At 52.9% G+C, this 12722-nt stretch overlaps 6 protein-coding genes across 6 annotated transcripts; 2 read left to right on the plus strand and 4 right to left on the minus strand.

Annotated features, from left to right (window-relative positions):
• Positions 1–296: 296 nt before the first annotated feature.
• Positions 297–1931, minus strand: QC763_705410 (uncharacterized protein; the record flags this gene model as incomplete). Its single annotated transcript, XM_062915541.1, has 3 exons — positions 297–785; positions 855–1771; positions 1830–1931. The coding sequence occupies 3 exons, from the start codon at positions 1929–1931 to the stop codon at positions 521–523; spliced, it is 1284 nt and encodes a 427-aa protein (XP_062761510.1). The 3' UTR covers positions 297–520.
• Positions 1932–2695: 764 nt separating this feature from the next.
• Positions 2696–3886, minus strand: QC763_705420 (uncharacterized protein; the record flags this gene model as incomplete). Its single annotated transcript, XM_062915542.1, has 1 exon — positions 2696–3886. The coding sequence occupies one exon, from the start codon at positions 3884–3886 to the stop codon at positions 2696–2698; it is 1191 nt and encodes a 396-aa protein (XP_062761511.1).
• A 1109-nt stretch (positions 3887–4995) lies between these two features.
• Positions 4996–7449, plus strand: QC763_705430 (uncharacterized protein; the record flags this gene model as incomplete). The annotated part of the gene is made up of 1 exon (XM_062915543.1): positions 4996–7449. One exon carries the CDS (start codon positions 4996–4998, stop codon positions 7447–7449), a length of 2454 nt encoding a protein of 817 aa, XP_062761512.1.
• A 350-nt stretch (positions 7450–7799) lies between these two features.
• Positions 7800–9272, minus strand: ECI1 (dodecenoyl-CoA isomerase). Its single transcript, XM_062915544.1, has 2 exons — positions 8817–9272; positions 7800–8753 (listed from the first exon to the last, which is right to left on the minus strand). The coding sequence occupies exons 1-2, from the start codon at positions 8841–8843 to the stop codon at positions 7950–7952; spliced, it is 831 nt and encodes a 276-aa protein (XP_062761513.1). The 5' UTR covers positions 8844–9272; the 3' UTR covers positions 7800–7949.
• A 341-nt stretch (positions 9273–9613) lies between these two features.
• On the minus strand, positions 9614–10768 carry RTC2 (putative vacuolar membrane transporter for cationic amino acids; the record flags this gene model as incomplete). The annotated part of the gene is made up of 1 exon (XM_062915545.1): positions 9614–10768. One exon carries the CDS (start codon positions 10766–10768, stop codon positions 9614–9616), a length of 1155 nt encoding a protein of 384 aa, XP_062761514.1.
• An 882-nt stretch (positions 10769–11650) lies between these two features.
• On the plus strand, positions 11651–12584 carry QC763_705465 (uncharacterized protein; the record flags this gene model as incomplete). The annotated part of the gene is made up of 3 exons (XM_062915547.1): positions 11651–11714; positions 11788–12239; positions 12267–12584. 3 exons carry the CDS (start codon positions 11651–11653, stop codon positions 12582–12584), a joined length of 834 nt encoding a protein of 277 aa, XP_062761515.1.
• Positions 12585–12722: the final 138 nt, after the last annotated feature.

Here is a 12722-nt window from a genome sequence, read left to right on the forward strand (position 1 = left end):
GAGCGGGTGTTGATCAAGTCTGGAACTTTTTTCTGCTTTTGTCTTTTTGTAATCTTTGAACCTTTTTTTCTTCTTCGATATTTGTGTCTTGACTTTTTTCTGGATACCCATATATACCTTACCTTACCAGGCCTTTTCGCTCGTTTGTTTTTTATTGGAGGGTTTTACTTTTGGGAGGAGAAGGAAAGAAAGTAGCTGCTTTAGGTTCAGCTTTTGCGGAGATAGCTAGGAAGCAAGATATGAAATTTAACGAGTTGGACATTTCAATACTTACTCACTCATACAGAAAAGTCCAATTCTCTTTCAAAGGTATTTGAATTCGTCTACTCATGTGATGATATTCATGTGTCTCTTGGAACCTAGTGATGATAACGCCTATATAATACGAATAAGCTCCCGTGAGCAAAGCCCGGCCCAGTCTCGCAATCCCAAAATCAAACGCCGTTCCTATGCCATCGATCCCCCTCCCATCCTTCTCCCAAGTCAATCCGCATCGTGTACTCCAACACCCAATCCCTACCTAGTTATGTTCAATCGGCTCCTCAGGCAACAGCTCCTCCACCTCCCTCACCCTCAAAAACGCAAAGGGCGGCTGCACAATCCCGTTGAACAAGAAGGTGAAATACACCAGCAGCGCGAAACCGACAACCTGCAACCACTTGAACGTCTCCCACCCCAGACCAAGCGAGACAATCCAGATGAAGAGCGTCCTGCAAGTGTCGATCGTAGACCGGGACGTGGCGCTGACGCTCCTGGTGACGGAAAGACCAAAAAAGTTGAAGCCTCTGTTGGAGAAAAAGTCAGCAAACACAGCCCTTTTCGAGAACCACCGGGGATGAAAGAGCGGAACATACCCGATACTAATCATAATCAGCAAACTGCTCACAAAAACAGCTCTGTACTCCCAAAACTGCCTCCAGCCCTCCACCATGTCAAACGGCCCCAGCCTCCCCGCCTCCGTCCGCCCAACAGCAAAATGCAACACCGTCATCCCGAGCAGCGTGACACTAAACCCAAAAATCCCCTCCCATCCCACCACCCGGATCGGCTCAATGCTCGACCTCTCCAGAATCCACTCCTCAAGGACAAACTGCGTAGCCGTAAAAATCTGCGCTCCGGCGATCATCAAAACGCCGATGATCACCCTCAACGCATCGCTTTCCACCCCCGTGGCCGAATGCGCAGACGCGGCGTGTTTCTTGTCCGGTTGAATCGCCCCTGCGAGGCCGACGATGGCAACACCGGTCATGACACCAACAAGGGAAAGCCATTGAAAAAGGTGAAGATGCCGACGAAGAAAAATAACACTAAACAACCCCACAAAGAGGACCAAGGCCCCTCTAGTCATTTGATAAATCGACGCCGCCACAAGCAACAGCCCCGCGTTCATGAGGGTGGTTCCCAAAATGTCGCAGATGGCTGGCAAGGCCAAAAGACAAACCCTCCAACCCCGGAGGACAGAGTGAGTTTCTTCCTTAAAGGCAGGGTCGTTGATTGTCCCGTTGCCGCCACCCCCGGTCAGAGCAGTGCGGGAGTGGATGCTAGCATTGTCCGCCGCAGGCTCTTCGTCGTCGGCTGTTGTCCGGACGGGTTGGTAGGCGGTGGTGGTGTCTGATTTGGCAATGTAGCGGTTGTAGAGAGACATGATGCCCACGACGACCCAGCAGCCCATCTCGCCGACGAACATCTGGAGGGTTTGGATGACGGGTTGCTCAAAGTGGCGGCGTTTTTTGGGGTCGGGGTTATCGCAGTCGCGGACGCATTGGTTGTCCTTTTTCGGGAGTCAGCTTCAATCTGGATAATAAGAGCGATGGAAGAGATGTTGTTACCTGGTATTTGGTCAAGAGGGTGTTGCACACTCCCGTCAGCAGCATCATGCCCACCAGGAACGGTATCACCGCCCTGGCGGGGATGATGGTGTTGGGCGCCATGTTTGGCGACAGCGACAGCGATTCGTAATCAACCAGTTATGTGAAAACCGACAACTGAATTGACGATGTTAAGGAAAGAGAGGAGGAGGTGGTGCCTGGATAAAGACACCGGAATCAATCGCGCAGCAACGCAAACGCGGCGGAATACCACCCCAACCGCTTATCTCGACGAATGACAACCTATCTCTCTCTGCAAGGCACCTCAACTGATCTAACTCGTAACGTAATCCCGTGGCTGTCGCGGAACAACAGGAACAGGAAACGTGGTCCCTTTCTATTCAGAAACAAAGAAGAACCTGCGGTGTAAGCCTCGTTTTTCTCGAAGCTGTCCGCTTTTGTCATCGGAAGAGAAGACCAGAGAGAGAGAGAGAGATGAGACCGGAGGCTGGAGTCAAAAGGATGGCAGGTGATGCAGATAACGTAACGGCCGCTGTGGGCAAGCGGTGTCCCTGTGACGCTTGGTTGATCAGTGGAGTTTGGGGAATGCGGAGCCAGCCACAACCCCACCCCCTGTCAAAAGATCGATAGGCATCCGATAAGCCACCGGGGACAGCCTCACACATCCTGCAACCAACGACACATCCGAGTCCGGGGCAAAACACTCGTGATTCAAAATATCATGATGATGTCTGACGATGTGGTATATTGACCTTTCTGCTCCGTAACCTTACTCCCTCCCAAGTCCCTCAAAAACCCAGACCCGCTACCGTAAAACGCCGTTAACATTGCATTTTGGTATTACCATTACTTGTATACCCCCAAACTTAAGCCTTCTCCACATCCTTCACCTTCTTCTTCTTCTCCTTCGGCTTCTTATCCTTGATATTATTCCAGTGCGGAATCCCCATTTCCTTATCCCTTGCCAACCTCTCCAAATCCCTATCATTGCACGGCACCCCCTCAATACTCTTGACCTTCTTCCCCTCCAAAAACATGACATAGCCGCCCACCATCGCTATGATGCACGCAATAGCCACCAAAAACCCCGTCACCCAGCTCGGCCGGTCAAAGCGGTTCATACCCCACATGACACCGCACAAGCCGCACTGAGCAAACGTGTTCATCACCATGGACCAAATAACAAAATCCAACTTCCACACCGCCGTCGCAGGCGCCCTCGTCCCCGTCAGCGGCGCATTGGGAATATTTTTCTCGGGCGTCGGGATCACCTCCCTCGGCACCCCTTCGGGAATATTCTCCGGCCCAACATCCACCGCCAACTCCTCCGACCCCTTCAGTCTGAACCAACTCCTGTGAATCCCCGCCAGTCTCCTGAGCCCATCGAAATCACCCATGATTCTGTACTTCAACAAGTAATACCAGTCCCTAAACCTCCACGGCGCCAACCCAAAAGCAGTGACGCAGAACAATCCAGTCAGCACCTGAGAATCCCACTCCACCCACTTCCTCCGCGGCGAGTCGATATCATCACAGGTAGGATAACACATGGCCGGTGCGGCGTTGCAAAGCAGCAAAAACAACATGCCGCCCCACGCAACAATGTTCAAGCCGTAAATAGTCCAAAAGAAACCCATCGGCGTGGTGAAGAACTTCCAGAATGATTTCAGTGCCTGCTTGGTGGCTTCGCCCTTGGGGTATTTGGGCGGGAAGTGATAGCCGTTATCAAACGACCTTGTGTGCTCCAGAGGGCGCCTTGTTGGATGTTTATCGGTAGACTCGACTGGCTCAGCGGCGATTGTCTGCTCGTCGGAGGAAGGGACTCGCTTGGTCTCATTCTCGAGGGCGACTTGCTCGGCAGTGGGGAATTCGCCTGAGGGCGATGCTGTGCGGCCGCCGCCGCGGGGGATGTGAGGGGCGACTAGTGTTGATGCTAGATCTCCAGAAACGGCCATGAAGCCTTCGGGTACTCGTGAGGTTTCAAACTCTTCTGACAATCTTTGCACGAGGGAAGGGGTTTTGGAGCCGCCGCGGCCGCTGTAGGGTGGGTTGTCCATGTCGTCGAGGTTGTGATATATGTAGAATATTATCTCATGCGATAGTTGATGTTGCTTGAGGAAATGACCAAATTCTTATGCCAGGTGAAAAAAAGTAGCGGTGATGCTGACGTCGGTGGTTAAATTGTTGGGGTGATGTATGTGGGAGATGGCAATGCCAATGACACAAGAGGCTGGGTGTCGCACAGTACACACGCGAGCAACAAGACTAAGTTGGCGGAATAACAAGTGTTGAGTTGGAAAATGAAACCAACAGTTCTCTCCTGGTGATGCAGAATTAAAACAAAAGTACTCGAGAGCAATGGGGTCAGGTTGGATAAAAAGCGAAAAAGGGCACAGGCGGCAGATGGTGTCGTCACATAATCTTGAGAAGGAGGAACGGCCACGGACAAGAATGGCAGCTTCCGCGTATTATCGCCTGAGACGGTGTCCGTGTCGTGGGAAGCTGGGCTGAGCACTGGCGCCCAATTGCAGCGAAGGCTTGGCGATGGACGTTTCAATGCCTGGCCTGGCCAGGTAAGGAACGGAAGCGGGAATCGTTCTTGATGCCGTTCTCTCCCACCCACCAATCCAACGGGGGCAAAACGGGGAAACTTAGACATGCCGATGATGTCACAGCCACAAAAGGACTGTTCCCTTCCCACCACCAGGAATCAGCTTCTGGGGATTGACCCCGAGAGTGCGTGAGTTGCCGTGAGTGCATATCTCACATGCAAGACCCTGGGAGAGACCCTGGGGTGATCCCCATACGATCGGATGTTGGACCGATCAAGATGGAAATCTGAGGAGATTCTGGACCTGGGTCTCCAGAGTATTTTTGTCGAATTCATCAGAGATACTTTTTGCCAAGTTCACCTAATTTGCTTTAGCAGGGTTAAACCCTAACCCTTTCAACCCGTAAACCCAAGGACAACCATCAGCCAAGCTCCAAACCACCTGGCAGCTTCCCGATCACCAATCCACATTCCCAACTCGCGACAACAACTCAACCACCACCCTTCTCAAACCTTCCCAACCCAACCCTCCATTCAATGGAAAACCCACGATAATCCCACCGCATCCCCTTAATCTATCCACGCTGCTGCGCCAGCAGCCACCCACCACCGAAAATGACAACCACCACCTCCCCCCCCCTCGACCTCACCACTCTTCCAGGCCCCTACCCAAACACCACCTCCCCCATGATCTTCTCCTCCCCCTCCTACAATCTCCCCCAAATCCGCACCCTTCACAAATCGCTCCACCATGCCATCGACGACAAGTCCTCCCGCCTGCGCACACAAGTCGGGGGCTCCTACCGAGAACTCTTGGGGACAGCCGACACCATCGTCGCCATGAAGTCCGAGATCGAAGTCGTCCATCAAACCCTCTCCGACATGGGCTACAAGTGCGGCCGCGGCGTCGTCGGGCACAAGATGGATGCCCTCGGCAAATTTACTTCCACCACAATGGGAGACAAAGCCGCCAGCGGGAGGGAGAGGCTACTAGCCGGCTGTCTAGGACAACTAGATGCGATTTTGAGGGTTAGAGAAAAAACCAAAAGAGGCGAGAGGCTGGAGACGGGGGCGAGGTTGTTTGTTCTTGGACGGTTATTACTTGCTGCTGCTGCTGGGGTTCAGCAGCAGGGGAGTGATGAGAAGGAAATGGGGCGGAGGAGGAGGGTTTTGGAAAAGGGGCACAAAATCAGACTGATGGGCGGGATAGATGCTGATTTGAGGAGGTATCACAAGCCTGGGACGGGAGATAAACAACAACGCGAGGCGACGTTGGTCAGGGCGCTCAGCGCCTATGCTTTGGCTACCAGTTCTGGGGCGAGGGATGTGCTGGGATACTTTTTGAGGGTGAGAGGGGAGGCGATTGCGCTTGCGCTCGAGGTGGACGAGGAGGAGAGGGTGGCGAGGAGCCCGGAGGACGTGATTAGGGCGTTGGGGCTGTATATCCAGACGTTGCAGGATGTGCAGGCTTTGGTTCCGGGGAAGCTGGCTGATGCGCTGATGAGGCTGAAGAGGGAGAAGCTGCTTGAGAATGAGGAGTTGCTGAAGATGGAGGGGCTGAGGTTGGATGTCTACAAAAGGTGGTGTGGGGATGAGATTCAGTTTTATACCCCGTTCTTAAGACATGATGATCTTGATGGAAAGGCGGCGAGGGAGATGCTTTTTGGGTGGGCAGATAAAGGGAGGAAGGTTGTCTTGGAAGGGCTGGAGAACACACTCAAGGAGATGGGGGAGTTCAAAGCCATTGTTGAGCTGAGGACGGAGGTGCTCAAGCTGTGGATTTCAGAAGGTGGCAAGGCCAGGGGCTTTGATCCGTCGGAAGTGCTGGAAGAGATAAGGGAGGCTGTCAACAAGCATATGCTGAGAGTGCTGGAGCAAAAGGTGGCCAAGTTGAGGTTGGTTGGATCAGAGGTGTCTGCTGCGGTGGAAGCATGGAAGGAGGGGAGGAGTGATCAACATGAGAGCTTGTGGGATATGGACTCGTACGATACCGACTTGTCGAACGGGGCTGCCCAGTTCACTCAGCATGTTGTGTCTAGGCTGTATGGCCGGAATGATGATGTGTCCAAAGCTGTGGCGAGCTACAAGTCTTGGTTCCGGGTCATTGACGATGTTGGAACTGTTGTCGACCAACTGAAGCGGCAACGGTGGGATAACGATGTGGATGAAATTGAAGATGAGGAAACCATTGAGGAACGCCAGCAACTACTCGCCAAGGACGACCCGGCGGCTTTGGGCAAGCATTTGAACGAGTCACTGGTTAAGTCGTTCAAAAAGCTCGACGAAAATCTCTCCACGCTCTGGAAGGAACAGCAAGACAGTCCTAACAGAGGGCACATCGCCATGTACTTCTTGCGAGTTTTACGGGATATCAGGTCTCGGCTGCCCGAAAATGCAGAGGTCAAGGGGTTCGGGTTGGAAGCGGTGCCGTCGCTTCACCGAGCGCTCGTGTCGACTGTGGCCATCTCTCCGCTGGACGAGTTGGCCACAGTAGCTCTGGTGCGTAGGACTGTGGTAGGAAGAAGTCTCTGGGAGGGCGAGCCTGCTTTGCCCAGCTCCCCGTCACCGGGGGCGTTCAAATTCCTGCGAAATCTCGTGGGGGCCATGGGTGATGCAGGCGTTGATCTCTGGAGTCCTACTGCTGTTTCTGTGCTCAAAGAAACTCTGCGAAAGCAGCTGTCCGAAGTGTGGTTGGAAGCAGTCAGCAAGTTGACCGAGGGCCTTGAACCCGAGGTCCAGACCGAGACTGAAGAGACCCCAAAGCCTGAGGCTGAAGAAGGGACCTCGGATACGTCAGATCCCAAAGAGGAAAGTCTTGAGAGAGAAGCTGCCAAGACCGAGGCTGTACCAGACATCGTGCGGCACAGAGATCTTTTGGTGCAGTGGCTCTACGACATCTATTATCTCTCTTCCTTCCTCGGCACAGATGACACATTCAAGCAGCTCTCCGACGTCGTCCTCTCGAAAACAGACCTGGAACACAGCGCAACTGCCAAGCAACGGCTTCAAAAGACATCGCAGGACTACTTCAAGCGCACCAATCTGCTGTTTGGTCTTTTGTCGTCATAGAACAGGACCATGATGCCGCTTGGGGAGAAGAGCAAACACCGCAAGGTATTCCAGAAAGTCTTGCTGGTCCCGTAGAGTGTTACTGCCCCGCACTGTGAAAAGGGTCGCGCTTTATAAGCTTAGAGACGGGAGGGGGGTTGAAGAGCCAGGACGGGGGAGTATGTGATGACCTTGTAGCGTTTTACTTGTTTTACCAAGAGAGGAAAACCAACCCTACAAAGTGGTTGGCTGGTTCTTTCCTGGCAAGCGGGTAAATTTCGATTGGAGGGTGTTGAACGGCTGTCCGTCGGGGCTGTTGCAACCAACCCCCCTTCGTCGCTAAGCTTATGGAGGGATTCGCTTCACAGGAGTAGGGGCTGCTGTAGGGAACTTGTCGGGTTTTTGGGAATACTTTGTGTTTTGGTTTCTTTCATATACCCCCTTCTACATAGATGGAAGCACTTTTAATAAACATATCAACATTTCTAATTCCAATCCTGTTTTTCCCCCACAAAGGCAACCTAAAGCTTATGCCTCTTCTTCCCACTAGCAATCTTTTCAAACTCCCCCTGCGGCACCCCGCTGACGAACCTCTCCAGTCCAGCAAACACCTCGGCGACGTTGTGGCTGTCGAGAACCTCCCTCTCGGGACGACGAATCAGTTTCTTGATTCCGAGCAGCGACTCCCCAACTAGATGCTCCCCGAGCTTGTCGTCAATTTCTGCCAAAACCAACCTCTTGAACTTTTCATCCTCCCCGTCACCCTTGCCGACTTCTGCAAAGACCTTGTTGACAAACCCGCACTGTTCCAACTGCGCGCTCTCAATCTTGCGGCTCATGATCAACGCCTCGCCTGATCTGGCAGGTCCGAGTTTTTGGACGAGCTGCCTGGAGGCACCGCCCTCGGCGACGAGGCCGAGGGAGGAGAAGGGGGTCAGGAGGAAGGTGTGCGGGACGGCGTAGATGAAGTCACTGAAAGAAATGAGGGCGGCGGAGAGGCCGATTACGGGGCCGTTGAGGGCGGTGATGAGGATTTTGGGGTGGGTGTAGAAGGCGTGGGTGGCGTTTAGGTTGTTGGCTACGAAGGAGGAGAGCCATTGCTGATGGGGGGTGGTGCTGGAGGTGGAGGGGGTTGTTCGGGTGATGGTGACGTCTGCGCCGGCGGAGAAGAAACGGCCTGTTCCGATGAGGAGGGTGATGAAGACTTCGTCGTGGGTGGCGACCTGGCGGAGGGCTTGGGCGAGGTCGTAGTACCCTTGGCCGTTGAGGGCGCCGAGCTTGGTGGGGTTGTTGATTGTTATTATGGCGAGGCGGCCGCGGTATTCCTGTCAGATTTTGTCAGCATGGTGTATGTGAGCGGTCAGGGTGAGGCATGGGGACGGACTTACCACTTGAATGGGGGAGGTGGACGCCATTGTGACGGTGTTGTCTCTCACTGATCGTTCACGAACAATGAGATGAACGATAAGACGATGAGGTCGAGAATGAGCAGGTATAAGTCATGAACTGGGGACCTCCCCTGAAGTAGTAGTGCGCGCGCGGCTGTCAAGGGGTGGTGGCTGACAACTGACGGGAAATCTGGGGTAAACCCCACATTTTGGACCTCGGCACACTCGGCTCGGTTGGTGTTCCCCATTCTCCCCGCATATTTGTTCCAGGGGGGTGGTGGTTGGAGGTCAGAGGAGAAGATTTACGAAGGATTAATCATCCATGGATGGGATTCCATGTTGAGGTGTTGAGAGATCTGATTGCAAGATTCTAGTACCTCTGTAGATGTGTTATAAGACACTCAGAGTCCTCTTTACAAGCGGCATTGCTTTAGGTACTCAGATGTGGCTCGTGCATAAATATTGGGTTAGGGTTAGCAGCCAAAAAGTACGATTTAAGAATCAACCGGAATTGCGAATTTAAGGAACCTGACCAGGCGGCAGCCTGGTCGAAGTGCCGATTTTGTAGGCCTGACAAGTAGCCAACCAACCAACGCCAGTGAGCATCACCAAGGGCAAATGTGCAGAATGAAGGCCACTTCGAGCCTCTGTACCAACCCAAATCACAACCTCAACAAGGCTGCCAATTGCCAGTATAAAAAACGGTTACTGTACCCGTAACATAAATTCATTTTAACCACCTTTTCCCAGCCGTTTTGTTTTCTCTACCTACCCATATATGCCCAAAGACCCAAACCTTATGCGTAATTAGAAACCCCCCTCTCCAAGACCGGCCGTTGATCCCACCGATCCCCAGCAATGCTCTCCTCATCATCCTCATCCTCACTCCCGCTCACACTCCCCTCGTCGTCACTTTCCTCATCCTCCTCATCCCCCTTGCTGTACAAGAAAAACTGCACAAAGATGCTCATGTCCAAAAACAGCGTCCCCGCACTGCCGGCCAGCCACGACAAGTTCACCAGCACATACTGCCAGTAAATCCTAGCCGCCTCCCCATCCTTGCACTCCACATCCTCCCCGCAAACCGGGTCATAAGCCAGAATCGACAACACATACGTCAGATTCCCCAAGCACGCAAACAAAAAGAACAAAATCGACACCCCCTCGGTCGACTTCCTCCTCCAGTTGAGCAACAACTGCGGCAGTCTCGATCCCAGATACAAAACCGCACACAACCACCCAAAAACCTGCCCCCAAAAATCCATCTGCAGAGGATCCTCCTCCCCCTTCCCACCCTTCTCCTCATTCCCCCCGTACCCCCTACTCAACCACCACCCACCCACCCCCGCCGCACAAACCATCAACACAGCCGAACTATTAAACCCCAAACTCTGCAACCTCGTCGGCGGACTCGCCCTAACCTTCTGCCCCTGCCCACCAGCTCCCTCCTCCACATCAATCATTGGCACCGCCGGACTCAAATGCGTCCAGCTCCCCCTCCTTTCCAACTCTCCTGCACTCCCATAAACCCCCTCGCTCCCACTCAAAAGCCCACTTCTCTCCCCGATCTCATCAGCTCCATTCCTCGCTGTCGTGCTCGTCGTCTTTGGTAGTGCTGGTGCTGGTGCCGGAGCAACAGGATCATCACTCAGCGTGAAACCCCTGTAATAAAAACACTGCCCCAGTAGTACAATATCGGCAATGGTGTAGTAGATCGCCAAAATGATCATCGTAGGCAAAACCCCTTGCATGACGGCTCCCAGGATGTTGAACACGTCGCCGAGGAGCCACACGACGATGAACTGGATCGAGAGGCCGTCTGCGCTGGACCGGCGGAAGTTTTCGATGATTTGGGGGGAGAAGACGACTACCCAGCAGGCGATGGAGATGGAGCCGCAGATGCCGGATATGGCCTCGACATCGAGGTTGAGGGGTGCGGTTGGGGGGGCCATGGTGGTGGCACGGTTGGTTTGGTGTGCTCAGTTGTTGGTGTGAATGGCGGACGTTGTAAAGATGAAGGATGAGAACTAAAGGGGGTAAAATTCGGCTGATTGATTATGACGGGTGGTAGTGGATTTAGAATTGTGTCGATGTGTTTTAATGTCCGGATTCGGAGTTGGTCGAGTTTTCATAAACTGATGATATAAACGCGTGATGTGCGGAATTTAAAGGGGCGGCGGAAATATTAAAAAGCAAGACAGTGGGAACTTGAAAAAAAAAAAGATTGTTGTGTCAAATTGAAACTGAAAAAAACTTTTCAAAATGAATCTCTCTCTCTCTCTTTCTCACGGTCAACGACACCCAGATTCGATGATGATTATGGGGCTGCTGGAGAGGAATGAAAATGAAAGAATAGACAAGGGGGGGAAAAATTAGAGTTTCAGACGGTACATGCAGGTCCGACGACAGCAGAAAGAAAAGGCAGTTTTTCTCGAATCGCGAATCCCAAACTTCTCGGTCTTGGGTGGCTTTGAAAGGGGGCGGGTGGGGGTTGTGGTGGGGCTGCATGACGCCACTGCTTGGTTGCGGGGAATGTGTTCTAGCGCCGCGGTGCACTTCCAGTGAGACCCACAGTTTCAATGTTTAAAAGGGCTGCTGGCCATCAAGATATCACCACAGTGGGAATGTGGCTTCAATACGAAGTATAATCTTTGAGAGACTTTTGAAATGGCAAAGATCAGGGCTGGAGGTGATAGTTAAGCTTTGAAAAGGGACGGAATGTAGTTTGTCAGTCAATAATTCCAATTTTCTCCATAGAACATGCACTCTGTCAAAGCTTACAATTGAAGAGTGCACCCATCTCTTCAACACCACACAAGCTCACGATGAACAACATGGCCGGCTGTTTTACCAGGATAGCTGCCGCTGGATTGCGCAGTCCAGTCAGAGCTGGTCCTGGTATGTGAGCCTGCTGCCCTACTGCTGCGGTTCGCTGGCCTGTTTATTATTCCAGCGACCTTTCGCTCCACAGTGCCTTCCAAGTGCCTGCAGAGAAGAGCTTTCGGATCATCTGGGCCTGGCTATAACAAAGGGTCTGTCTCCGGCAGGATTGTTGAAGGACTCAAGCTCGCAATCAGGTTTACTGCTTTGAGTCTCGTCGGAGCTATCACATACGATGTCACCGACGAGGTTCTTCATCGTCACCGTCAACGTCAGCTGGACAACCATACTCCCGGATTTCTGAGTGCATTGGAGAACAAACTACTGGGTCGGCCTGTTGAGCATATAGAGGAGGACCCGGATCACACAGAAGCCCTGATCGACAATGCCGGAGGCACGTTGAGTGATGCCCAGGAAGAGCTGGCATTCCATGAGACTGACTTGGACGCTCAGTTGCACACCGATGGCACTCAATTGGACAACGACGGCACTCAGTTGGAAGCCCAGGAGACTGAACTAGCGAGCGACGCGACTCAGTTTGACGTCCAAGAGTGTATCTGAAAGAACCAGACCCAGCTTGAGTCCATCCTCCAGAATGAAGAGAAGGACGGAGAAGCGCGAGCCGCCATGGAAAGCCGTCTCGACGACTTGGCGTCCAAAATGGAAAAGTCGAAGGCGCGCAACGTGTCAACCCGGGTGTCAGCGAAGAAGGTGTCTCGGTTGGAAGACATTGTTCTAGAGTTGCAGGCTCGGCTGAAGAAGCTGGAGGCAGTGAATGAGAGGGCTGCTCCCAAGGCTGGCCCAGAGGAGTCAACGCTGCGGGTTAGCTGGTACACCGTTATCGCGTGTGCCGTCGTCTACGGCTTGGGAAGAAGCCTGGAGGAGTAATGCCCCACGTCCCCGCGCTCGCTTATCTAGACAGTGTAGTACAGTTATCGCTGCCGTACAGCAGCCATGATAAAGCCAGATCAAACACTGTGCCTGAATCTCCGAGCTCCCTTAAATCCGTCATCAACTCTATAAACT

This window comes from Podospora pseudopauciseta (assembly GCF_035222475.1).
Source record: "Podospora pseudopauciseta strain CBS 411.78 chromosome 7 map unlocalized CBS411.78m_7, whole genome shotgun sequence".
Taxonomy (NCBI): domain Eukaryota; kingdom Fungi; phylum Ascomycota; class Sordariomycetes; order Sordariales; family Podosporaceae; genus Podospora; species Podospora pseudopauciseta.

What these genes read in the sequence shown, in the direction of transcription:
- ECI1 (XM_062915544.1), bottom strand. Translation starts at nt 8,843, where the DNA reads ATGGCGTCCACCTCCCCCATTCAAGTG. An exon ending in CCACCTCCCCCATTCAAGTG is followed by an intron (nt 8,754 to 8,816) that starts GTAAGTCCGTCC and finishes AAAATCTGACAG; the next exon opens with GAATACCGCGGCCGCCTCGC.